This window comes from Ochotona curzoniae, unplaced genomic scaffold (genome assembly GCF_017591425.1).
Source record: "Ochotona curzoniae isolate NIBS_2020 unplaced genomic scaffold, NIBS_Ocur_1.0 contig_1014, whole genome shotgun sequence".
Lineage (NCBI taxonomy): Eukaryota > Metazoa > Chordata > Mammalia > Lagomorpha > Ochotonidae > Ochotona > Ochotona curzoniae.
The window spans coordinates 38,850,585-38,874,025 of NW_024464920.1; the positions used below are offsets into that span (position 1 = coordinate 38,850,585).

Consider the following 23,441-nt stretch of genomic DNA (forward strand, 5'->3'; position numbering starts at 1 on the left):
CACCCCGCGCCGCTCCCTGCCCCTGGCGGGCCCGCAGGCGGCCATGGCGGCGGGCGCCGGGGCCAGGCCGGCGCCGCGCTGGCTCAAGGCTCTGGGCGAGCCGCTGAGCGCGGCTCAGCTGCGGCGGCTGGAGGAGCACCGCTACAGCGCCACGGGCGTGTCGCTGCTCGAGCCGCCGCTGCAGCTCTACTGGACCTGGCTGCTCCAGTGGATCCCGCTCTGGCTGGCGCCCAACTCCATCACCCTGCTCGGCCTCGCCATCAACCTGCTCACCACGCTCGTGCTCATCGCCTACTGCCCCACGGCCACCGAGGAGGTAGGAGCTCGCCGCCCGGCTCGCGCCCACCCCCGACCGGGAGCCTCCAACTGCCCCTCGTTCCCTGCCGGAGCTCGGTCCCCCAGCGGCGCCGGGAGGGAGGCGAGACCCTCGCGCGCGCCGGCTCAGCCTTTCCGGGGGACAATCATGGCCATGGCTACGACACCCCCCGCCCTGTGCAGCGTATGCCCGAGCCTCCCCGGGTTCCCTGGAGGCTGTTTACACCACTGCCCCAGTCCCATGACTGTCCTGAGCCTCCCCCCGGGCAGTGGAGGGGGTGGCAAGGTCACCACCTCAGGCCCTGGCTCCTCCTTAGCCGACCTGTGAATACTGGCACAGTGGCCCGGGCCGGGCTTGGCAGGAGGGGTACCTGTCGCACAGGGGCCCGGAACACCCGCTCCTCCATGCCCGCCTTCCTGCCTGGAGCAGGGACTTTGTGGCCAGGTTGACCAAGATGCCCTTTGGACACTTGTATAATCACTTTCCCAAAAGGTGTGCGAGTGAACCCGAGATGGCTGGCAGCACCGATCAGATGTTACTTTTTAGAGGCCACTTCCTGCTTGTCTGGTTTGAGTTTTTGATGAAAAACAAAGCAGATATTCACAAGGCGTTCATCCTTATCATTACCACACAGAGATCATAAAAGGCAACGTTTTATTACCAGTCATGTTTGATCTATGTCAGAAGAGTAAGGGAATTGGGCTTTGGGCAGTTGGTCATCGCAGGGTCCCCTTGGATGGAGGGAGGGACAGGCTGGGAGGAGGGTGGGCTCCCCTGCTGTCTGTAGCCTGTGCAGCTGATAGAATAGGTATGAAATGGCACATTCTTAGCAATGCGTTTTCTTTGCTCTCCAAATAGTGGATTTCTTTTGTAATCACCTTTGGCTGTAGGTGCAGGGGAGGATGGGGGGTGGGGGTGCGCTGGATTACGGGGATGCAATAAAAAGCAGTCTTGTCTCCCTTCCATGTGTATATTATATGCAGATCGCATGTGAGAATGCCTTGCCCACGGACTGGTAGTTAATTATCCATTATTTGGCAGGCATTCTCTTTGTGAATCATGGCCATGTTATTTGAAAACAGTAAGCCAGTTCAGTTTTAGTTTTGCACTGCGCTTTCCCAGAAGGAGAGTATTAGAATGAGATTGGTGGAGCAGAAGCAGAGGGCTGGGCCACACCGACCTGCTGGGTCTGTTTTCCCATGGGAGAAAGAGAAAGCAGTGCCTGCCCAGTCAGTTTCGGGATTTACTTGATAGATTAAAAATGTTATTCAGCAGTTTAAAGTATCACTGTTACTAAACCAATGTCCTGAAAATACATAATAAAACTAAGTTTTAGTTGGGCTCAGCTGGGCTTACAGCGTTCGAATGTTTCTCAAGTTGGCCAATTAAGTTGTGAACTCAGCTTGTTATCATTAAGAACCATTGGTTGAGCACTGATCTATTTTTTTTTCAGATTTATTTATTTTTATTGGAAAGGCAAATGTATAAAGAGAAAAGGAGAGACCAAAATCTTCTATCTTCCGTTTCACTCCCCAGATGGCAGCAGTGGCCAAAACTGAGCCAATCCGGAGCCAAGAACCAGGAGCAGGGTGGGTTCAGGGATCCAAAGAATTGGCCCATCCTCCACCATTGTCTCTGTATATTTGTTTAGAGAGCTAGATTGGAAGTGGAGCAGCCAGGGCTCCAATGGGTACCCATATGGGATGCTGGCACCACAGGCAGAGGCTTAACTGGCTATGCCACAGCACCAGCCCCGAGCTTCACTAAGAGCAGTGCAGTCAAAAAATTCTGGAGACTTTTTTAGAAGAGTAAAAAGAGTCCTGTTGAAAAAAGTAAACTATACTTGTTGGGCTTAAAAAAAGGAGGCTGAGGGTGGATATTGGAGTCACTTTTCCATGGGGGAAAATAAAAATAAAGGCCAACCTGATAAGGGGGAGTAAGAGTTACAATTCAAAATGATACTAGAGGAGTGTCCAAAAGGTTGGTGGTGAATCTCTCCATAGCTGAAGCAGTGAGGGGAACTGTGAGAGCGCCTCCTGTGGTCCTCTGATCAGATCAGGAGTGTGCAAGGGCTTAGCGGTTTCTGGCTGTTTGGCCTGAAAAGTCTAAGAACTGCTAAGCGACCAGCAGGTGGGACTCTCCCCTGGGCCAGCCTGACAGAGCTCATGGGCGTTCTTTCTGCCACCTCCTGTCACCTTCGGACTTGGAGCTCCCTCCCGTCTCTGCCTGCCGTGCAGGAGAAACTAGCTGGCATCTTACACAGCACAGGCCTGGAAGGAAGTTTCTTAGGTTTCACCTTGGGCTTTTGATGCGCTTTCTCTACTCTTGGAGGGAGTAAGGCTGATGACATAACTGTAGTCATGTTTGAGATGTATTTGAACCACCGTGTTAGTTCCTAGGATGTGACTATGGTTAAATGGAAACTAGTAGAAAGAATAGTGATTTGTGTGTGCATATATATGTATATATATATATACATATACATTATTTTTTAATTGGAAAGGCAGATATACAGAGAGGAGAGACAGAGAAGAAAATCTTCTGACTGTTGATTCACTCCCCAAGAGACCACAACGGCCGGAACTGAACCGATCCAAAGCTAGAAGCCAGGAGCTTTTTCCGGGTCTCCCATGTGGGTGCAGGGTCCCAAAGCTTTGGGCTGTCCTCGACTGCTTTCCCAGACCACAAGCAGGGAGCTGGATGGGAAATGGAGCAACCGGGACACGAACTGGCACCTATAGGGGATCCCAGCAGGTGCAAGGGGAGGACTTAGCCACTGAGCCATCACGCTGGGCCCTGACAAAGCGTTCTATGCACTTGGCTCTGGGCAAGGAGTCCCTGCACGATTCCTAAAATATCATCAGAGCTTCCTAGGGGTGTGGAGGATTTACTTCTGCAGTCCCCACGGCAATGTACTTCCAGCTGCAGCCACAGTAGTCAGGTTAGATTGGACTGCACCTTCACTGCACTCCAGTTTTTCCCTGAGGCTTTGAAGTCAAAAACCACTTAGAGTGTCTCGGTTTCTCCTGCAGGTTCTCCTGTTTTAGTCTTAATCTTTAATGGTGAGTTTAGTCTTAATCTTTCTTGATCTCGCGCTATCTTACACACACACTCACACACACACACACCAAGTTCCTGCTTTCCTAGGAGAACTGCCTAGACCACTTAAGGGCTCTGCTGGGTGGAGTCCAAGCCCCTGATTGGGGTCTCCTAACCTGGGCCTCTTGTGCTAAACTCTGCTTTGCACGAGACTGAGGGTTTAGTATGTGCAGGGTGGAATGAGCTGGCAAACAAACTCGTGGTGGTTCATAAAGCAACATTCTCTGCGACAGATAGCGGAGACTATAAACACTCACCCCACACACTCCCGGCATTGGTAGCAGCGGACTCCATCGTCTTGGACATGTTATCCAACGTTTCTGCCCTGCTTTCCTTATTGTGATGTACAAATGTCAGTATGGATGTCTCTGATAAGAGTCCATGGCACACAGGCTCCTAGCTTAGGGCCAGGTCAGGAGCTTGACCTTGGCTTCAACTGAGCAGCTGTTGGGCTGGACACCTGCACTCCCCGGGGACTTCCTGCTGGACCGGGCGGCCATCTCCTTCCCTCCTTCTCCCCGACCCTCACAGGTTAGCATGTGGATCTCTGTGAGGTTTCTTTTTCGTGGGAGCCCTGTAACACTTAAACCACTAACCTGGCGTCTGCTGGCTTTCTTGGTAATTAGAAGTAGGTTTCTCCCAAACAGGAAGGAACTTAAAAGACGGGTGGTTTTGTTTTGTTTTTTTTTAGAATACAAAAGATTAAAAGATAAGGTTGTTTGGGTGCAAAAAAAAATGCTTAAATACATGAGTAATTTTTTTATACTATGCATTTCCACAAATGCTCTTTGAAGACCCCCCTCCCTCTGCTTCTTCGAGTGTTAAAATGTCTTGGCTTTGATTGTCCAGGTAGAAATGGTTCCATCATCTTTTCCACTGAGACCTCCTACAAACAAATAAAATAAAGGAAGGAGGGAAAAAAGGGTATAAAGCGAAGGAAAATTCACTTTCCTGAACAGTTTTTAAATATTGTAACTGAAAGATGTTGTGTTTTTCGTATTCTCATCTGTTGTCAGATTCTCTCTTTTTTTTTTAAGTAAAATGGTTATTATTATTGAATCCTTGTTTACCGGGAAAAGGGAAAGGACCAGGGTCATTTTAAGATAAATAAATGGGACCTACACCATGGCTCAACAGCATAATCCTTCAGTTTTAGGCATCAGCATCCCATATGGATACCAGTTCGTGTCCTGGCTGTTCCACCTCCCACCCTGGGAAAGCAGCAGAGGACAGCCCAAAGCCTCGGGACCCTGCACCCATGTGAGAGACCTAGAAGAAGCTCCTGGCTCCTGACTTGAGATCGAATCAGCTCCAGCCACTGTGGCCATCTGGGGAGTGAACCAGCAGATGGACAGCTTTGGGGAGATACTGACCATGAGGAAGCAAAGGCGGAGCGGGAGGCTCACCAGGCAGGGCGCAGGAGGGCTTCACTGAGGTTGGAGTGGGAGGAGTGTTGAAGAAGGGAACAGCCACATCTATCCACTGGGAAATGTTCTGAAGTCAGAGAGAGACTGGATCCAAGGTCGGGAGAACTTGGCTGTGCTGAAACTGGTCGGTGGGTGTAAGAGCTTGTGTCCATGGCCATGAGCCTCTGTGCTGATCAGTGGGCAGGGGCGAGAGGGTGGCCGGAAGAGCGCGGGGAATAGGACAGCACCCCTCCGATGGCTCTGTCACACAGGAACATTCACTTTTTGCACAGAGACCTTTTGGGTCACTCTTGGTCCCTTAACTTGGGGTCTTTGTTGCCCACATATTCTGTGCCAGTAACCGTGCCAGGGAACTAAAAATGTAGCAGTGAATGAGAAAGACACACTCACTGGGCTTCCATCAGCTCAGCCCTGGAAAGGTGGACGAGTGAGAAAAGGAAGAGAGAGTGAATTCGGAGTCTTGGTCTGAAGTGAGCCGTGAGTAGCGAGTAGTGAGGGGTAAGCTGAAGCTGTCTTTCTCGCTGCTTGGGGAGGGAGTGGGGCGCTGCTGGGCTGGGGGCAAGGGACAGGAACGTCCATGGCGCCTCTCATTCACATCTCCAATCTTCAGCTCTGCCCAGCCCTGACTCTTCTGGCTTTAACCTGGAAACTTGAAGACTCCTTAGATTAACGTGAATTGTTTTGGCTTTTTTGTTTTTGTTTTGTTTTGTCTGTCTTCACTTCTTTGAAGGAGGCAAAGGAGAGATCCTGCAGGCTTATTCTCCAAATGGCCACAACACTCAGAACGGGACCACGTTGAATCCAGGAGCCCAGAACTCCACCCAAGCCACCCATGGGGGTGCCAGAAACTCCCTTCCTATACTTGTGGGGTTCTTTTCCAAGAAAGGGTGTGTAGGATTTGATCAGGGTGCTTTCCTGGAAAAAGAAACCAGATGGGAGAATACAATGAAAGAAAGCAGTCTCGGGCATTCAGTCTTCCTTCTTCCGGGATGAACTTTGTGTCTTGGAGACCAGGGTAAAAAAGTATGACTTCCACTCAGAAAGTCAGTTTATTTTGTTTAGGCTTCTCTAAAAACAGTGACAGTGTTTTGCTTCCATTCTCCTAAAGCGCTAGGGACATTTCAAACCATAATGTACTTTTCTCTAATCATATCTTGCCTGGCAGTATGCTGTGTCTAATTGGAGTAGCTTGAACAGGTATGCTTTCTTCAGTACTTACTTTTAGGCAATGATTTTTCAGAAGTGTGGCTGAGAAACAGTTTGTTAGTGGAATTTTTTTTTAATTACCTACAATTACAATTCTTAGTCCTTATTTAGTTTTCTAGAATAAGTTTATAATAGCATTTCATGACATCCCACATGAGTCAGCATTCGGGAAGGTTCTTCTTAAATTTTCACATAGCCAAGTGATTGAGTGCCGTGTAGACCTTGGAAGAATGACATGGGCTGGTGTGTATGTTCCGGAAAGACTCCCGTGGTAAACTGAAATGTTGATCCTGGAGTTATTGTAAACGTGTAGTTAGAACTTGAAGTGGGGAGCATCTGACTTGCTGGAAAACTCAAGCTGTTGGAGTCAGCTGCATCCATGCCAGTAGTCTCATGTATTGCTGGACGTTAGAATTATATTATTGTAAATTTACAATATAACTATATATTGTAAAAATGTGCACAAGCCACACCCAGTCCTTGTATTAGAATATCTTTCTATTACAACTTTGATCGTAAATTCCCATGAGAACTCGAGTTGGGTTGAGGTAGCTCTGTAAATGTGCACCCTTCAGGAGACTCATTAGTAACTGTCCTGTTTGACTCAAGATTGGAAAGGAGAGAGGCTGCTGGGCCTGGCCCACTGGATCCCCAACCAGGAGCCTGTTTGCCAAGGTGGCAGGTTAGAGAGGTTGCAAAATACAAACTGGGTAGAGTATCCACCCCTTAGAGAAAGTGGGGCTGGCTCCTTGGCACCAGAGAGGGAGAACAGGCCTGGGCAGACCAGCATGCCTTTCCAGCTGTAAGGGGAAGGAGGCCAGGAGCGCTGGAGGCCTGCAGGCTGCTCAACAGGTCGGGAAGGAAGAGGGAGATCGTGAAGAAGCCTTCAGGTGAGCCTCTGCGTCCAATCCGCAGCCTGATAGATCCGTGGCAGGACAAGTCGGAAGACGTGCTTCGAGCCCTGCGCCTAGGGAAATTCACCTGCTTCTGTTGATTAGTTATGTGGGGAAGGTGGTTTCTGATTGTTCTGTATAACGCACCGAAGTGACACAAAGCATAAATATGAGAAGAGATAGCTTAGCTGAACTATTTTAAAATACAAGCTGGCTTGGTCTTAACAGTCTGTGATTTTCCTTTGTTTTCAGGCACCGTACTGGACATACCTTCTGTGTGCACTGGGGCTCTTTATCTACCAGTCCCTGGATGCGATTGATGGGAAACAAGCCAGAAGAACAAATTCTTGTTCTCCTTTAGGGGAGCTTTTTGACCATGGTTGTGATTCTCTTTCAACAGGTAAGTGAATAGGGATATTTTTCCCATTATAGTTTTGTGTTCTGTGTGTGTGTGTGTGTGTGTGTGTGTGTGTGTGTGTGTGTGTTTTGTTTTGTCTTGCTGGCTTCAAAACTATTGTTGAGCTGTTTGGTCAGTTTTATGGATAGTTGGGAACAGTTTTGTCAATTTTCAAGAATTAATTATTTTTAAGTGTTTCTTTTTAAACAAATTTTAAGATTTACTTATTTTTACTAGAAGGATTTACAGAGAAAAGGAAAGGCAGAGAGAAAGATCTTCTATCCACTGGTACACCCCCTAAATGGCTTCAATGGCCTGAGCTGAGCTGATCCAAAGCTGGGAGCTTCTTCCGGGTTTCCCACACAGGTGCAGGGTCCCAAGGCTTGGGCCATCCTCTGCTGCTTTCCCAGGAGCTGGATGGGAGGTGGAGAAGCCAGGATACAAACCAGCACTCTTATGGGATTCCAGGATTTAGTCACTGAACCATCATGTCAGGCCCCATATTTCTTATTTTTTTTAAAAGATTTATTTAAGAGACAGCATTATGCAAAGGAAGAGAGAGAAAGAGAACGACAGTTTTCCCACCTGCTGATGTACTCCACAAATGGCTACAATGGCCACGGAGCAGTCAGGACAAAACCAAGAGCCAGAATCCTCTTCCGCATCTCCTACAAGTGGGCCCAGGTGCTTGGGCCATCTTCTACTGCGTTCCTAGGTACATTAACAGGGAGCTGGATCAAATGTGCAACAGTCATGATTCGAACTGGTACCCACATGGGAGGCTGGTGTCACAGGCAGTGATGTTACCCACTACGCCACAACCTCGATCCCTATTTTCATTTTTTAAAGTGTATTTGTGTGTTTAAATGTCAGGGCCACAGAGAGAGGGAGAGAGGTCTTCCTGGCCACAGTGATTAATTTAATACCCTTTTATGTCACTTAAATCTGTTTTGGAACAGTACCAAGCCATTGTTTCATCAGATGCTTGGAATTTTTAGTGGCCCTCCACCTTGTTTCTTTCAGTGTTCATGGCAGTTGGCGCCTCCATTGCCGTTCGCTTGGGCACTCACCCCGACTGGCTGTTCTTCTGCTCTTTCATTGGGATGTTCATGTTTTACTGTGCTCACTGGCAGACCTATGTCTCTGGCGTGTTGAGATTTGGAAAGTAAGTACGTTTCTCCCATTGTGCTTTAAAAATATCATTGGATTTTTTTTTTTTACAGTCTCTTATGTCATTTTTCTATAAGGGGTCAAAGCTTCAATCTAATTTAGATAATATGTATGCTTAAATTGGTACTTCCATAAATGCTGTGCCTTGAAATCTTTTACTAATCCACATGTCATAGTTATGTTATTTGATAATAATTTAGTTTCTTCCTATTTTCTCCCTAGCCCAATAGTGGACAGTTAGACAAAGAAAAACGGTGTAGAAAAAGATACGCCGTCAGTCCTTCCATAGGCAATGTTTGATTCCCATAAAATAAAATAAGGTGAATTGGACTCTAAGATCCTTTTGATCAAATTTTCCTGTGCCTGACAAAGGGAATGTGGCCCCTAACTATGGTCACCAGCAGCCACAGGCCACTGAGGCACGCTTAGCTTTGGCAGACACTTGGTGAGGTCACATCGAAATGTCTGGAAGCTGCTAGAGTGAAACATGAAATTATGTTTGTGCCCCTGCAGCACTCCAGGCAGGAGCACGGCTCTCTAGTCCTGTGTCCCCGCCAGGCTGTAAGAACTCACTCCCAGCTTTGGCTCCTGGTTCTTTTAAACCACATTTTATTGTTGCATAGCTCTGAAAAAAAAAAAAAAGCCCTAGTGAAAATAAATGAGAGGAGAAGCTTAGCCCCCTGCATCACGTAGTGGAGGAAAGGTGTTAGGGCAGTTTTTAGACCAGTTCTAAATTTTGGCATACTTGTGGCCACACGCCTGCATGTTTCAGGCACTGTACCAAGTGCTGTATGTGAATTGCCTCATATTCCTCAGATTAACTCCGTAAGGTGGGCGTTACATCCACTGTCCAAATGCGGCAGGACTGGAATTAATGTCGAAGTCTATTTGGCTCCAAAAGCTCACACGTTTAACGACTGCAGCTCACGAGCTAGACCTGTCTAACAGCTTAGATGCTGTGGGCAGTTGCTTGGAAGGATGCAAGGCACATTGGAGACACAGCCCTGATTTGAGCAGCTCTGGACACCATTGTGTGAAAGATTGTTGTGACGCTGCTGATGTCATCTACACAAAGTGTAGGGTGACCTGCTTCAGCTTTCCACACATAGTTGAAGAAGCCCTACGTAAGGGGAAGGAGGCTGTGGATGGAGCTAGCCCTGGAGAGCTTTCATAGAGAATGTGAGCCTTTGATTGTTTGTATGCTGGTCAAGGGCCCAAGGGTCAACAGGGCTTGTTAAACGTTGAAGGTAGCCATGGGAATTAGGACCCTGTACCTCTTCCTAGCTACGCTGACAGAGCAAGGCAGCTGTGCCCTGTCACATGCGTTTTAGTTAACTGGCTGAACTTGCTCTGGCAAACTGGAGCAATAATGCTGTGCACTGGGCAACGGCCATTGGCTCTGAGACTTAACCGTTTGGATTCCTCACTTCACCGAAAATGTCTCTGGAGTGAATCAACTCGTGTTTCTGGCCCAGCGGTCCATGTTGCACATCTTTGCTACTCAGGAGGAGCCCAGACAGGGCGCCAAGGGGGTGAGTCTCCTGTGTGGGGGAAGCCGCCAGATGGGCTGGGGCAGCAACTGGAAGAAAGAACTAGAACAAAGATGAACTTGAGCTCCTGCTGCAGTCCAGGGGTCACAGCCATGTAAACGTGAACTCCACGCAACTTTGATGCTCTGCAGTGTATATATATTTAGTTTTTTTCCCCTTGCCGAAGTGAAGATGTCTTGGAGGGCAGTGAAGGACAGTGATGGTCCTGCTTCCTGTAACTACAAGGAGGACCCGGTGTGAGCTGTCAACCCAGGTGCTGGAAACGCTTCCAAATGGAGCCAGGGTCGCCTGTCGGAGCCAGACTGGAGTTCCTGAAAACCTATCCATTTCTTGAGTTTTATGTCCGTGGTATTTGAGCATGGCTGTATGCAACCAGGCCAACGATCGTGGAACGTACTGTGGAACTTCGTTAAAATCTGATCAGTGTGGCTTCCCTCTTCAGTGAGAGGGTGAGAGGAACAGAGTCCGACACATTTGGTTTTGGGGCTGAAGAACTGAAGGTTTTCCTAGCAAGGTTACGTTGTCGCTGTCCTTTTTCCTTTTGATGCCCCATGTCTCATGTACTCATCTGTAGTGATTCCAATTTGTGTATAACAGTTTAGAATGCAGGCTCCGAAGTCAGCTAGGATAGGAACAGATTGAGCTATCTGACCAGACACACTAACCTTATTTCCGTCAGTTTCTTCGTCTGTAGAATGGGGATGGTCTTCGTAACTGGGAAGTCAACGAAATTTATTGAGGGATCTTACGGAATGCCAATGGGAGAGTCACACAGTGAATGCCAGGCCCTGTTCTAGGTACTTAAGTAAGTGAGTAAAGCAAACAGCTTAAATGAGATTACCTTCTGCTCCTGGGGACTTGCAACAAATCTGTCACAAGACTAAGCCAGTAAGTACTGCAAACAAGAGAGGAGGGCTCAGCGCTGTGTGTGAAGGCACGTCACAGCCCGAGGACTCGACCCACGTTAGAGGTTCCCAAACTGGGATGCCGGCAGCAGACACAGAGCTCCTGATCAGAGGAAAAGGCTGAGTCTAGGCCTCAGGGCAGCAGCAGCAGCCACCAGAGGTTGCCTTCCTCACTCGTGCCCACCCTCCCGCGGCCCCTGGAGTCACAGGAAAGCACTCAGGTGAACACCTGAACATACAGTTGTATGCAGGAGAGGGACAGCGAGGCACTGAGGGTCTCACAGTAATCAGAGCCTTCTTGTCTGCGGAGGATGTGGACTCGTTCTTGAGCGTTGCTCACTGCATGTGCAACCCTGACCCCTGGTCACTGCATGTGCGACCCTGACCCCTGCTCACTGCATGTGCGGCCCTGACCCCTGGTCACTGCATGTGTGACCCTGACCCCTGGTCACTGCATGTGCAACCCTGACCCCTGGTCAATGCATGTGTGGCCCTGACCCCTGGTCCAGGTCCAGAGTATCCGGGACCTTGCTCCTTGGCACACACAGCAGGTGTGCAGGGATGCTCAGCATCCATGCTCGCTTGCCTCTCCTGACTGGATGAAGAGATTAAGCAAGGAAAAAAGGATTGGTTTTCGTCTCGCATTTGAAAGATGACCAAGACTCAGAGTAAGAGACGGAGATGAAGATGGAAAGAATGAATCTTCAGTCACGGGTCCACTCTCTCATGCCTGGGACAGCCAGGACAGCCAGGGGTCCAGAACTCGGCCTGGGTCTGTCATGGAGAGAGCAGGAACCAGGTGCCTTCCCATCATGTAAACATAATTAAAAAAGCAAAATCTGTGATGCAGTTGGTACCTGTGTGAAACCAGATGTGTAAGTGAATCCCATTATGCATCATACAGTCTCATCTGAGGAAGTTTGTTCTCAAATCCCTGTCTGCCTTCCTGGTTGTTTCTGGCCACTGGTGATAACCAGCGAAAAGGAAGGACAACGTAATTCTGTGGTTATTACCGAAAGAAGACTGCCATTGGCAATGAGTCGTACGAGGGGTAGGAAGAGCGTTGGTTCTGGTTTTCCTGTAGCGATGGTCAGCTGTTGCGGTTGAGGCACTGGAAGGTCAGCTCCTGCTCCCGTTCCCGAATGCAGGAGCAGCTTCCGGATCGCACGGCACATCACGGAAGCTCAGCCGATGCTAGCTCTCCCCTCTCCTTTTCCTCCACGAAGTACCATTATTGAGCACAGTCACATTCTAGAACTATCTCGATCATTTCTCCAAGCAGCCTGGAGGCCCGAGTCTGCCTGCCACTGACCTTATAAATAGTGGATGTTGTCGTTCATGCTTTTATTTGTAGGTTGACGTGGAGAGACATTTTAGCCTACTTATGTGTAAGGAGAAGAAGGTTTGTGGTAACGAAAGTTGTAGCGACAGTAACTTAATAAAGAAGGCTGCTGGAGTGCTCCCTACCCTTCCAAGTGAACTCTGCGTGAGAGTGTTAAGAATTTGCCTGAAATCCTGTGGCTGATTTTGTATTATGATATTTTCCCCTCTGGCATAAAAGAAAAAACAAAACAGTTAAAAACTTCCAACTTCACAGATGTATATAAAGTAGGGAATAAGTCTTCTGTCATCTCAGCGATGGCTTAGGCGTTTGAACCCTGCTGTACATGTCTTCCTCTGTGTGTGTTAACATTCAGCCACGGGGGAGAGTGTTGACCGTGTGAGCATGCACCGATGGAAGGAAAGGTAAAGAGAAGCTTATGGAGGTTTTTACTTGTTTGACGTTTGAGTAGATGAGCCACCGACTTTGGGCTTGGGGAATTTTGCCTGCAAACGCCTGATCTGTTGTTCGTACTTCCTCCTTAGAGTGGATGTAACGGAAATTCAGATAGCTTTAGTGATCGTCTTTGTGTTGTCTACATTTGGAGGAGCAACAATGTGGGACTCTACGGTAAATCTGAATATTTAATATTTAAGTGTTTTTTAAAAAAAATAATTAGGGAAAATGTTAGTTTTTCTTAATTCTTGGTATTTAACATTCATCCCCCTTTAGGCCTTTTTGTTTGACTTTATACCATTAACATCTTGTATACCTTGTGCCATTTTCTCCCCTGTTCATGACGACATTACCGTGTAGAAGAAAATGACTCTTGCCTTCCCTGATACAAAGCACGAGCAACACGCACTGGGGTTACTTTGTCTAGGCCAAATTTATTTCTAAGATAAATCCTCTTAAAAAAATCTGAAACGTATTCCTCAATATCTGGAACGTATTCTTCAATATCAGGAAATAAAAGTGACTATTGGCATTTTACAGTTTTCTCTGAGTCAAGATTCTCAAATTAAGAACCGTTTCACAAATTCTTGTGTCACCACAACGGAAGTCCACAACTCTGGCCATCTCAGGACTTGGTGCTGAGTGTTAAGGAGACAGTGGGCGATAATGACCATCCTGTCATTCTGCCATCTGTTTCACCCTTCTGTCAGAGCAATACTATGAAATAGATACTATCATTGTTCTATTTTATAAAATAAGTCTTAGAATGATTAAATACAGGGGCTAGGGATTACAGAGACTGATTTCAGACTCTATGCTTACAATCACCTCCAATAAAAAGAGGAAGGGATACACAACTAAGCCTACGCATACCATATGATCTAGCAGTCACACTCCTTGACTGTTATTGAAATGAATACTTATGCCCACATGAAAATCTGCACACAGATCCGCCAGGTGAGACCCTCCTGCAGACCATGAGCTTTGGGTTGACAGTGATCAATCAACCGAGGTTCAGCAGCATCCTTATCATTCATAATTGTCAAATCTGGGAAGCCATGAGATGTTCATCAGTAGGTAAATGATCGAACAGTGGTCCATCTAGATAAAGGGGTTTTAAATCAGAATTCAAGGGGGAAAAAAAAAAAGCTAGCAAGCCATGAAAAGAGACGGAGGAACCTTAAATGCTTACTATGAAGAGCAAGAAGACAGTCTGGGAAGGCTACGCACTGTGTGACTCCGACTGCTGGCACTCTGAGGCAGGCAGAACCGTGCAGCCAGCACAGTGACCAGTAACTGCTAGGAGCTGGGAGAGGGGAGAGAGGGCTGGATGGGGCACCGACAAGTTCCAGGGCCGTGGAACTCTTTCTGGATACAGGTCATATATTTATCTTAACACGCAGGACGAAGGGCACCGCCACAGGAAGCCCTCTTGTAAACCGTGGACTTGGGGCTGCCAGTGATCAGCCAACACAGGTGCATCAGCTGTGACACAGGCAGCAGCGTGCTGAGGGATGGTGACAGTGGTCAAGGCTGGGCTGGGAAGCAGGAAGCAGGGAGGGACGCTGCACTTTCTGCTGTTTGGCTGTGAACCTAAAACCTCTCTTCAAAAAGTCGATCAAAATGTAGTATAAGGTTCCCTTGGTATTCAATGCCAGAATTGCTAGTTGCCATTGATGCCAGTGAGCTCATGAATAGATTTTTGAGCATATTCTTAAGAAGTGGTACACTCCTTGAGACATGCTTGTCCCTTCTCCTCATGTAAGAATGGAACAGTAGAATTAAGACGGTATTACCACAGGTCCATACAATACACCAGAGGGCGTCTGTGTGTCTTTTGTGGGAGCTGATTATCTAGTACCCTCAGATGTTGAATGTGGACCTAGATAGAAGTAGTTGGGCAGTATCGGTCATGAAGTCAGATGTGGGTGACTCAAGCTTGGAATTGGAATCTTACAGTTATAAAGCTCAGTGTTTGGGCAGGAAAGAAACACACTTGCTCATCTCCTCCAAAAACAAATTCATTTTAAATGTAAGTTTTCTAAATTTGGTTGTTAACCTGTAGCTTCCACACATTTTGGCAAAATGTTTCAAAGTCTATTGCCTGTAACTTCTGGCAATTCACTGTTACTGTTTTTTTAATCCTTTGCTGCCTTTGGAAGTTATCTTGAACAGCAACTGACCAGCAGGTAAATATGTTGCCAGAGATTTAATCCTGGATATTAACTACACAACATTTTTGCATGTGCACACACCATGGTACTTGTCAGATCTGTGATGCAGATTGTGCTGGCTGCCTTTGCAGTGACGCTGCCTTTTAAAGGCTTCTAAAATTCCAGGGGACTCTTTTTGCATGTTTAAGGAAGAGGAAGGCTTGTGACGTTAAATATTTAATAATTATTATATCAATAGACTGAGACAATTTGGTGGATTCATTTTTTTCTCTTAATGGATTAAGCAACTAAAAAAAAAAGTTCCCAGTTTGGCTACATTTCAGAAGTTAAGATTTGATTACGAAAAAAAAAAGGGATAGGGCTATCTCATGGCGTTTCTGTACTATTTAAGAGGAGAAAATGTCTGTTTGCTTAATGATTTCTTTCTTTCCTCTATCCCTAAAGATACCCGTTCTAGAAATAAAACTGAAGATCCTTCCAGTTCTTGGAGTAGTAGGTGGAGCAATATTTTCCTGTTCAAATTACTTCCATGTTATTCTCCATGGTGGCGTCGGCAAGAATGGCTCCACAATAGCAGTAAGGAATTGATTGGTTTCTTCGTCACCAGTATTGCTTTCTATGAGAAATGCTTTCGTGAATTATAAAAGTGTGCCTTAAAGTATGCCAAAGTCGAAGAATGGGGAAAGGAATCAAGTATCTTAAAGAAATGTTTTAAGCACATGGTAACAAACATGATTTTAAAAAGACTTAAGGTTGTTAATGAGTCACTTTTCCTCTTTCTACATGCTTCCTCAATGTAGACTTTTCAGGCATTTCGCATAGTCACCTGCTGTTTCATGTCTATTCATAAAGTAAAGGTGGTCATTTGAACTTGAACTAAAGTGAGACGAGGAAAAGGAGGCAGTGAGTTCCTGCCCGGACGGCAGGAAGGCTGCTTCGTGTTGCAGCTTCGGTTTACTGCTGCTGTGTGTGGGAATGCAGTGGGCTGTGACCAAGTGCTCTGGGGCCCTGTCACCCAGGTGACCACACCACGATGGTGTTCTCGGCTTCAGGCCTGGCCCAGTCCTGGCTGTTGCCATCAGGGAACTGAACTAGCAGAAGAAACTGCTCTGTCTTGCACTCTTCTCTGATGCTCTTTCAGGTAAATAAATCTCTAAAATTTGGAATCAGATGTCCATGTAATGCTAGGGTTCTGGGAAACTTTGGGAAGCCTAAGTGAGTTTTACATAGTCCTCTAGGCTTTATGCTACATCACCTGAAATCTGTACAAAAAGAGCTGCTCAGCAAGTCTGCATTGTCATAATGCACTGTTATATGTGACGCTGATGTTCTGCTTTATTCCTTAGGGCACCAGTGTCTTATCACCTGGGCTCCACATAGGACTAATTATTGTACTGGCGATAATGATCTATAAAAAGTCGGCAACCAGTGTGTTTGAAAAGCACCCTTGTCTTTACACCCTGATGTTTGGATGTGTCTTTGCTAAAGTCTCACAGAAATTAGTGGTAAGAAATTCTGCCATGACGTATGGTCTAAATAATGTGTTCAGTCCTCAGGCACAAAGCTGGATGTGTATGCCACTTTTCTACAGTGGTGCCAACATCATCCAAAAATAGCCATGTGTGCCCCAAATCAGACTGTGACTTGCTACAGCCAGTTCTCTTGTTTTTCATGCTTAATCGTATCAAGCATAGGTCATGTTTAACTATCGATAACAGTTTCCTGATGTCAAAGGAATTTCAATATTGGAGATTTTAGTTAGCTACTTAATTATGAATTTGAAGTATATACAATTGTTCACCCTTATGAAATGTGAGCAGAAATGGTCTCAATCTTTAATAATATTACTATTATCGATTTTAGAGTATAATTCCATCTGAAGAAAAGGACAACCATTTACATTTTAATAGCGAAATTCTTTTACTTCTTTTATAGATAGCTCACATGAGCAAAAGTGAACTCTATCTTCAAGACTCCGTCTTTGCTGGGCCCGGTCTTTTGTTTTTAGACCAGTATTTTAATAATTTTGTAGATGAGTATATTGTTCTGTGGATAGCCATGGTAAGTGATTTTTTTGCTGTTTGCTGAATAGAGGTCAGATCAGGTGATGTTTAATAAGCACTTGAACTGAGGTTTCAGTAGCCTCAAGATCTACTCTCTAAAGTAAATGTTTCTGAATATTTCAAGTTAGGTCTCCTGAGATGGTTAATTTTCATATTAACTGTGGAAATGGCTGGTGTCCCTGGAGGTCAGGCTACCAATAACCTAGATCCTTAGAAATACAGGGGCGCACCTAGGAAGGACCATTCCTTCCATCTCCCGTAATCAAAACCCACTTGTGCAGCCCAAGGGGCTTTCTGAACTAACCATCGTCTGGGGGGTTACTCGCAGCTTCTAATAGGTCACAGGCAAATTAGATGAGGTTACTGAATTCTGAGACTATGTTATACTGGAAGCAAGCAACTTTGAATGTCTATATGAGTTGTTTTAATAGTGACCCTTTCATCAGGAAAGGGTAATTAATTCTCATTATGTCCTACTTATGAAAGAGATATAAATAATACATATATTTGCAGTCAGATTGACTAAAAGTAGAGGCACTTTAGTCATCCGAGGAGACTTATCGTCAAAGCCGGGTAAATGGAGCATGATCACATTTTGAAAACACTATTGAGATGCATGTTTATGCACCTTCAGCTAACGCTGGTGTTGGACAGTTTGGCTGCCGTTGTTTCCCTGTCTCTTGATCTTGGCAGCCAGCACCACATTGTTAGTAACATGAATACACTGACATGTTCTTAAACATTCATGCCACCGTGAATATTTTGATAATTCAAGGAATGTCGCCCGATAGGTCAGATTTTCGTTATTTTAAAAACCAGTGTGTGTCCCGTGCCTGGACTCTGGGATGCATCCAATGACCCTCCGCTAGGCTGGGAAGTACTACACTTTTTATGGGCAAAATTAATAGCTTAATGTTCATTCGTAGTTCTTTCAGAAGTCTTCCAGAACTTCTGGCGAAAAATTCTGTCTTAATGCTTTAAGGTATTTTGGTATCCACTATAAATGTCTTTAGGGCTTATAAACAATCCAGCTTCAGAAACAACAGTGATTATTAAATATATCTGAAAATTAACTGTAATATTTTTGAAGATTTTTCTAGTGAATTTATGTATCACCAATTGGAATTATTTCACACAATTGGTATTAAACATATATTTTGTAATGAGTAATAGGCTTGGTTTATTGTGAACTGAAGAGTCCAATTAAGTTTTTCTTTTTCTCTCACTTCATTTCATTTGCTATTTTGTAAGGGAAGGAGAGAGAGAAAGAAGGGTTTCTTCTACCCACTGGTGTATTGCCTAAATGCAATAGGGCTGGGCCAGTCAGGAGCCGGGAGCCTAGATTCTGGGCCTGTGGGTGGCAGGAATCCAACCAGTTGTGTCATCTCATGCCTCTCGGAGTCTGCGTTAGCAGGAATCTGCCCTGGAAGCAGAGAAGTTGGGTGTGGGATGTGGTCATCCCAAGCCACAGTGTCACTGCTGCACCTAAACCCACGCTCCCCAACTTTTCTGTAAAACACTCCATTAGTTTCATGACCATTTAAAGACACAGACACACACAATGCAGACCAATCAAAAATATGTGTATCATATGGCATCCTGCTGGAAAAAGGGTTTGATAAGGCTTAGTTTCCTCTCCAAGGGCACAGCTATGGGACTGCTTTTTCTTTTGGCTTCTGAAGGGAAGTCTGGCTGTTCTCTGGGCAATATCTCTTAAGTAGAGACCTCCTTGACTAATTTTGTATGGAACAAAATTTTGTACATGGTGCTTCAGCTATGGTGTGTTTTCCAGACATGTCTTTTTTTAATCTCAAAAGACTAAAGTATCTGATAGAATGGGTTCAATGTAAGACAATGGCTGATAGCTCCTTCAGTAAGTTGAGAGAACTAGAGTCAGAAGAGAGTTTTGGGTTTCTGTATTTTAGTCTAATCCTTTTACTTCTATATGCCTCCGTTTCTACAACTGTGAAGGTCCCTGAATATTCCAGGGGACTCTAATGAAGACTGAATATGAAACATTAAAGTATTCTATATGTGGTGCTTTTCATTAAGGACATTTGGGATTGGCAAGGAAATAGTACTGCAAGTTCAAAAAATATCATAACACATTTTGTATTTCTTTTTTTTTTTTGCTTCTGAAGGTCATTTCTTCATTTGATATGCTGATGTATTTTAGTGCTTTGTGCCTGCAAATCTCAAGACACCTTCATCTAAGTATCTTCAAGACGTCATGTCATCAAGCACCGGAACAGGTTTACAAGCATACTGACTGACTAATAGCCCAAGGAAAAGAGGAGAAGCAGTTAGGGGAACCTGGGAGTCAAGGAAATCTCCCTATGCAGGAGGCCAGTATACAATCAAATAAGGTCTATTTGAATAAAAAATAGAAATCCTGAAGAGTCTGTCTATTTCAGTTATGAAGCCCTCATTATATAGCAATGTTTTGGTCATGGATATTATTGTGATAGTAAAATCTGTAATGTTGAAACAAAACAAAACGAAAAGCAATTTGAATAATAATGTAAGCCAGTAGACCCCTCTGTTTCTGCACGGTCCCTCCCTTCAGAATCTGGGAGAAATACTCAGGCTTTTTATTGCCAAAAGATCGTGTAAAAATTCAGAACTGAAAAGATTTTCTTCTTCTTGAGGTGTTAGTCCCTTTGTTAAAAATTTTAATATTAGACCCTTTCAAAAATGTGTTTACTATGGTGTAAAAAAAAGTACTTGCAAGTATCAACTAGAATTTTAAAGACCTCTGGGATTTTTAACCATTTGTATTTAGTAAAAAGAAAAGCATAAGCATCTTTACATTGAGAGCGCCTTGGTTCTTGATGCTGAGTTAAATTTTTATTGTCATAAAATGTGAAAGTGTCCCCTATTATGAAACATAAAAATACCTAAAATAGTTGACATGTAAGAATTCATTAAAACAAAGCAAAAAACCTTCTCTTGAAAAACTGGTGAGTTACTTGAAGCACATCTTGTATAAGGTGGTCAGAGGGTGAAATAATTTTTCATTTTTATCTGGTTTTTATTTTCGCGTTCTCATATTTAGATTGCTCATTATGAATACTATCAAAAAGATCTTGGTAATCCCAATCTTCAGATTCCCATTATACCATCTTTAATTTTAATACTACAGTTATAGGGAAATACAGGAATAATAAATATTATCGCTACATAAGTAAGAAAAAAGCAAAAATACTTATGTGGATTAACATACAAACCACAGCCTGAGTTATGCATTTGGTAAAACTTCACAGCCCCATTAGGAGTTTACACAGACTATGTAATTTATTTTACAAGATTTACATGGGCATAAAAGCAGAATCTCCTTTAATGCTTGGAAATTATGGGGAAAAAAAGTACCCTCTTCATACCAAATATTTGTTAATGATGATGGACTAACTCGTATATCATCACAGTTTTAAAAAGAGAGTGGGTATGGACATGTCTTTAAAAACCAGAGAAACCTCAAAAGAACAGGTTTTAGAGAAAAAAAAATCTGAACTTCAAGCATGAAAAAGCAGGGGAAAGAAGATGAAAATCACTCATTTCTCTTCTCCTAACAAACCATATTTTTATTTTGAATGAGTTATGGGAAACAATGTCAGGAAAAATAAAAGCTAAGCTTAAAAACTGATTCATCAAATGTTAAAGCAACATACTATCTAACAAAGTGGCACGTATTTTTCTAAGTAAAATGCAAATTTTAGGGCAAATTTTTAGCCTAGCAGCTAAAATCCTTGACTTGCATGCATGGGTGCTGGTTCTAATCCCGGCAGCCCCACTTCTCATCCAGCTCCCTGCTTGTGGCCTGGGAAAGCAGTCGAGGACAGCCCAAAGCCTTGGAACCCTGCACCCGCATGGCAGACTGGAAGAGGCTCCTGGCTCCTGGCTTCAGATGGGCTCAGCTCCAGTTGTTGTGGCCACTTGAGGAGTGAATCAGCAGACGGAAGATCTTCCTCTCTGTCTCTCCTCTCTTTCCAATAAAAGTAAATAAAATATTTTAAAAATGCAAATTTTAAAAAGTATAAAATTTAAGTTTAGAAATATTTCCACATATTTATTATTAAGGTTGAAAATCTGTAGAGGTATCTTTTCTTTGAAACTTATTTTTATTGGAAAGTCCAGATTTACAGAAAGAGAGCTTCTACTGGCTAGTTTCCTCCCCAAATGTCTCCACATGCTGGAGCTAGGCAAGTCTTAAGTAAGGACTCAGAAGGATATTCTGAGTTTCCCACATGGGTGCAGGAACCCAAGGACTTAGGCCACCTTCGGGTGCTTTCAAAAGCACATTAGCAGGGAGCTGGTTCAGAAGTGGAACAGCTGGGACTTGAACCAGCAGCCATATGGCATTACCTCAGGCAGAGACTTAACCTACTATGCCACAGTGCCGGCCCCTATTGTAGATATTCTTTAAAGACAGATGAGAAGTACTTAGCCTGTAAGTAATTGAATAAATTAATGACATGCTATCAATCATTGCTGAAAGATGTTTTGATGTCTGTAGACATTTTTAGAAGTATGTGTCTTAAAACTGGTATCTTGTTTTACTAATTTTAATCAGTTTTTTTTTCCAGAACACAAATTCTAGTTTAGTTCCTTGCAATATAAGTTAATAGATTTTTCTTTAAAAATATTTTCACTTGAATGTAACTGAGTAAGTGTGCAGAAAAGGATGCACATGTAAAATACATTTGGTACCCCTTGTTTTTTGAGGTACCGAACCTTCTAGTTAACCATCTATCTTGTGCTTTGTACTTTTTGGGACTAATACAGATACACAGAAGCCAAAGCCCACATTTAAATCTTTATTGACAAAGCAATTGACAGGTCTTAGGAAAATTCTTTAATACAACTTAAAGGCCTAAGGAAATTTTGATATTAACTATTTGGATTTTATTTGGATGTTAACAGAGAGGAGGTATCTTACACTGAACTAAGCTAGTAATTAAAGATGAATATTACCACTTAAACTACAATTTCTAAACTGTTCTAAAGTGTTAACATAAGCTAACGTCTCACTCCATTCTGTCATTTAGGTTCAAGTTCTTTCTTCAAAGAGTCATCAGAATAACACGGATTGAAGAGACTTGCGGACACTTGCCATCTCTTGCTGCTGCTGTTTCATGAAGAGAAATATTAAACATTTGGTTTTTATTTATGTGTTAGCATATTTCAGCAAATAAAGTATTCCAGTGCTTATATTAACCTTATTTTCTCCATTTTAATCATGACTGAATCATGACTCACCGTTTCCATCATAATTTTTTTCTGCAACATGGCCATTTCTTTCTTAAATTCAGTTTGTGTACCATTAAATAGATTTTCATCATTCTTTTCCAAGTCCTCCATATTCTAAAACATAAAAAGTTCATTTACAAACCTCAACTTTTCATCTCAGGTTCTAAAATTGTACAAATAAGGTTTAAAAGTAACAACTTTTTAATATTTGTTCCAAATAAAAAAATAGCCTCATATATGAAGACCAGAATGCATAAAGGAACTAAAGTATCGGACATGAAGAATAATATAGGAGCTGCAAAAGTAGTGTAATTTGCTCAAAACAATGTGTTAATAACTACTAAGGTCAAGATGAATCAAGCCAACAAAAAAGGATAGGACCGATACATTAATAAACACTGTAGTTTAGAAAGTTTTCCAAGAAGCTTTTCTAATATCAGGTAATTAATTATGGTTGTAAATGTAATAGGAATTCACTAGAAGAATAAAATGATCTGTGTTAAGACCTCGTTTATCAAATGATGAAGAACGAAAACATCTTGAGTCTTTACTGTTCAAAGGAAGTTATCTTAGTGGCTGCTATTTAAAAAGTACTAAGTGCTGTGGAGAAATTTACAAACAGGTCACTGTTCTCCCTTACTCCGATGAGAACGTAAAAACCAAACACAACTTCACAAAACGAACAGAAACACAACTGGCTGTGACTATTATTCCAATGTACCTGACAAGAGGCTAATATTTCAGTAGTTTCAAAGAGTTAAAAGTATCTCAGGGAAGTGTGTGTACATAATGGGTTCAGAGAAGGCAATTACGTGCAAAGTTGGGAGTAAGGGGATTAGAAAACAGAACTTGGAAAGTGGGCTCATCATGGGGAGGGTGAACATTGCAGACACCGAAGAACGGAAAGCTACTCTTTGAGAACAAGTGTGCAGTAAGGCAGACTAGAAAAGTCAGATCAGAGAACAGAGTAACTGGGCTGAAAGGCACAGTGAGACATGGGAGGGAGTGAGAGCCTAAAGGGCGTCCCAGTCCCCTAGCCCCAGAAGGACTAAGAGCCTGAGTGCTTAGCCATCATCTTCAGCCGGAAGCTGGGTCAGAAACAGGCTTCTAGGACTTGACCAGCACTTCCACATGGGATGTCAGTGTTAGAAGCAGCAGATTAACTTGCTGTGCTACAACAATGGCTCCAAGAGTTTTTATAGCACAAAAACAGACTA

General features: G+C 43.9%; 2 protein-coding genes across 4 annotated transcripts in view; one reads left to right on the plus strand and one right to left on the minus strand.

The window, feature by feature from the left end:
- Positions 1 to 22,191, plus strand: CHPT1 (choline phosphotransferase 1). Of its 3 annotated transcripts, none has more exons than XR_005884337.1 (9): positions 1 to 316; positions 7,194 to 7,341; positions 8,362 to 8,503; positions 12,830 to 12,914; positions 15,359 to 15,490; positions 16,261 to 16,419; positions 16,850 to 16,975; positions 19,119 to 19,322; positions 22,023 to 22,191. XR_005884337.1 is itself a non-coding variant. In XM_040984275.1 (9 exons), exons 1-9 carry the CDS (start codon positions 44 to 46, stop codon positions 22,065 to 22,067), a joined length of 1,221 nt encoding a protein of 406 aa, XP_040840209.1. In that variant the 5' UTR covers positions 1 to 43; the 3' UTR covers positions 22,068 to 22,191. The 3 variants fall into 3 exon arrangements, 2 of the variants coding, with proteins under 2 accessions (XP_040840209.1, XP_040840221.1); XM_040984275.1 differs by having other exon boundaries at positions 19,119 to 19,229; XM_040984287.1 differs by lacking the exon at positions 16,850 to 16,975 and having other exon boundaries at positions 19,119 to 19,229.
- SYCP3 (synaptonemal complex protein 3) overlaps positions 21,872 to 23,441 on the minus strand; it is a 9,656-nt gene continuing 8,086 nt past the window's right edge. The window contains exons 8-9 of the mRNA XM_040984302.1: positions 22,234 to 22,338; positions 21,872 to 22,102 (exon numbers count right to left, since the gene is read on the minus strand). Coding sequence (XP_040840236.1) covers positions 22,049 to 22,102; positions 22,234 to 22,338 — 159 coding nt within the window. The 3' untranslated portion in view covers positions 21,872 to 22,048. The remainder of the gene's footprint in view (positions 22,103 to 22,233; positions 22,339 to 23,441) is intronic.